Here is a 3267-nt window from a genome sequence, read left to right as displayed (position 1 = left end):
AGGAACAGCAACCCGGGTCTCACAAGCCCCGCCGGTGGCTGTGTCAGAAGCAGCCACATGCCGGGGAAGTGCCGCATCCCTCAACTGCTGCACCACTGAGCCAGGACTAGTACGAGGACTCCCCGCGATCTACGCATGAAGAGAATGACAATTTCTCATATATGGGCATGTAGGCCGAACCCCGGCGACAGACAAGAAGTACTTGCCACGAAGTGATCTCTAATTGCACTCTCAAGAGTACGTTAACCGCCATGTGATGGTGAAAGAAAGAACAGCGTCCCTTTCTACGAAATGGTACGCAAAAGAAGACCCAGGCCACTGAAGGGACCCACTAACGTTATCGCGTCATACCCTTAAGGCAGAGCTTGAGAGCACCTTCAAGATTTTGTTTGCGAACTTCTGCCTTCTGGTTTCCCCTTTTTTTTTTCTGCAAGCTGCAGGGATTGCTGACGGTTGGCTCACACACAGTCTAACAGCATGGACTGGTTGGCACTCTTGGGGAGCGTGTTGTTTGCGTCGCTGCTCTACCTGGTGCTGCAGCGATGGCTTCAGGGTGGCAAAGCGCCCCCTGGTGCCCGCCTTCCCCCGGGTCCTCCGGGCTATCCTGTCTTAGGGCACGTGCAGTTCGCCTACAAGGACTTCCACTGCAACCAGGCCATGAAGTGGGCACGACAGTATGGACCCGTCTACAGGCAAGTGCGCACAACCATTGCTGCTGCTTTTCGGAGGCCCGAGGCAGTCAGTCAAGGCCGATCAGAACGACAACCGAAGTACCACTCACTGCTACTTCTCGCTCGAGAAGTTTCTTCAAACTTTATCTTAGTCCGTCGCATGAGCTGACTGAAGATTTAAAAAGTGAAAGTAACGAAAGAAGCGAATTCTGACTAAGCTTACGCCTGTTTTTACTAAGCCCGATGAGCCTTGATAAACCTGTTCCTAGTGGAGAGTCCCCGGTTCTAGAACTTGTGCTTGACAGATAGACTTTATTTCAGCAATGTGATGGCTTGGATGACAGTGCCTTATTCACTTTTCATCCCGGTACGTGCTTGCAGTGATAGAAACTCGGTGTATTTATTGAGATACAGTTCTCCTGTCTCAACGTGAAAAGTTTCCTGACATTTTGTACAAAATGCTCCGTAAAAAATTCATACCATGTGACCAGTCTCTCACTCTCTCTCAACTGGGGGGAGGGGGGGGGGGAAGAGGGGGTAGCCCTGTGTGTCTTTTTTTCTTTTTCTTTCAACCTACCACGCTTTCCCTGCAGGATCAGGACTGGTCCGACTGACATGGTGATACTCAATGATTTCCAAGCAATAAAGAAGTTCCTCACAAAGAGGGAGGTTCTATACCGGCCCCGCAATTGGCTCTTCAGGGGAGAACAGTATGGAGGTGAGATTCTGTTCGCTGCGTGTCTCAGTTGCTTAATGTGTTCTTCACTGTTCGTGTGCAACTCACTGTGCCAAACCTGAACTGACTTTCCGTCAGTCAGAAAAAAAAAAGTTCTGCCTCACTAGCAAGTAGGAACATCTCTTAAAGTTACTCAGGTTCGCTGACGTGCGCCTTGAAGCATAGACGTTGGTGTGTGAATACAAATGCTTAGATGTTCAAATAGGTTATCTTGAGTACGCACCGATTTGCGCAGTGGGTAATTTAAGCAACGGTACCATAACGCGCCAGCTTGTCATGAACCGCAACCCACAGCGAGGGTTGCTTAGAACCGCCCAAATTTGACTTGTGTGCTCTAACATCTCACTGTTCCGCTGGAAAGCTGTTATCATAAGGCCAGGCTACAAACTCTGCAACAAGCCTGCAACTGGTTATTGATGACAAGCTACAGCCACAGCCTTCCGCACTAACTGGAATAATAATGTCATTTATTTCGCATCCCGTAAAAGATGGACAAGTAGTCCCGTGAGCGCTAGAGCTCGCAATTTAGTTGAAAAACTGTAATTGATGCTTTTTCTAAGGGACAAAGTGTATAGCAAAAAGCTGCTTGGTCTTTCGCGACCTTAAAAACGTGTGAAAATCGCCGAAGTCTCTGTTTATAGATTGAGGCTGGCTGGTCTACAGACCGAACGCGAGGGCGTGCGGTAAACTAGAGTCGGAAGTGACGACAATATCAGCAACAAAGGAGTTACTTTGTCATCGCCTACTGTCCAGGCGTGGCGACGCTGAACGGAGAAGTGTGGGAGCACAACCGGAGGTTCTGTCTTCACGTCCTGCGCAACCTGGGCTTCGGAAAGACATCCATGGAAGAGCACATCAAGGCAAGTAGCTCAATTACAGACTTACGCCATACGGTCATTCAACTAGAAACACACTCTGAAGCTTGCACATGCAGCCATGCTTAACTTGGCTGACGCACTCCCTAAGAGCTTACTCTCAAAGTAAAGTTGGTATTGAGTTTAGCGCATGATGGCCTTAGTTGCCTATGTGCTATAAAACCCAACACAACAAAAAAATTGGCAGTGGCTTAGCTCGGTTATGCCAGGATATACGTAGCGAAAGCTAAGGCATAGCTTGGTTAGCCTTGGTGAATCTTGATTGCAAGTCCAGGTTAGTCTGGTTGTCTGGCTAGTTGTTGTCGCGTGGTTCGTCACGCGGTTGGTCACGTGGTGCGGTGCGACCACGGTGGGAATGCGAGTTCGTGTCCAATGTAGCTTTCGCTGCAAAACATCAAAATTAGTGCGACACAGCCTCTTACGCGTCAGCCTGACAGCATTAAGTTGTAATTCTACATTTGAAACGATTATAACAGTCTATTGCTGTCGGTCCTTGATTCCAGACCTTCCTATCCGTCATGTGGCGAAGCGCTGTCAGGCACATGGATGCCCCCACCGTGTTCGGGTACCGATCACTGTAGTCGCCTGGAATGGACACGACAGCACACAGAGCTTGTTGTGAGCGCGAGCCTCGCTCTGTGCCCATATCTCACTTCACACATAAGAGACTCGGGCTCGTTTATTTATCTTTAAAAATTCGAGAGAAAATCCAAGTACCGGTGCAACAACCGTTACCAACATAGGCGGCTTACCTCAGCCCTATCGCAAGAGGTACAGAAGCTACTGCCCTGCGTTTGCACTATGCTGTAGTGGTCGGTACGCTGGTGTTTCGCAATCGGTTTGCCATAGATTCCGTACAGGACAGTGAAAGTGGGGCGCACCATCGAACCGAAAACCGGAAGCCGAAGAAGGCCGAGTACGCACTTGAACGTAAACACGTCAAAACGGGCCTGTGAGACGCCCAACCAAGCATTCGCCTGTGAAG

The 3267-nt window shown here is 49.4% G+C and overlaps 1 protein-coding gene across 1 annotated transcript in view; it reads left to right on the top strand.

The window, feature by feature from the left end:
* Positions 1–477: 477 nt before the first annotated feature.
* Positions 478–3267, top strand: part of LOC144129928 (cytochrome P450 2A3-like) — a 17815-nt gene continuing 15025 nt past the window's right edge. Inside the window, exons 1-3 of the mRNA XM_077663987.1 lie at positions 478–692; positions 1265–1389; positions 2161–2267. Of these exons, the coding sequence (XP_077520113.1) occupies positions 478–692; positions 1265–1389; positions 2161–2267 (447 nt within the window). The remainder of the gene's footprint in view (positions 693–1264; positions 1390–2160; positions 2268–3267) is intronic.

This window comes from Amblyomma americanum, chromosome 4, assembly GCF_052857255.1.
Source record: "Amblyomma americanum isolate KBUSLIRL-KWMA chromosome 4, ASM5285725v1, whole genome shotgun sequence".
Lineage (NCBI taxonomy): Eukaryota > Metazoa > Arthropoda > Arachnida > Ixodida > Ixodidae > Amblyomma > Amblyomma americanum.
This window is presented reverse-complemented; position numbering and strand designations above follow the sequence as displayed.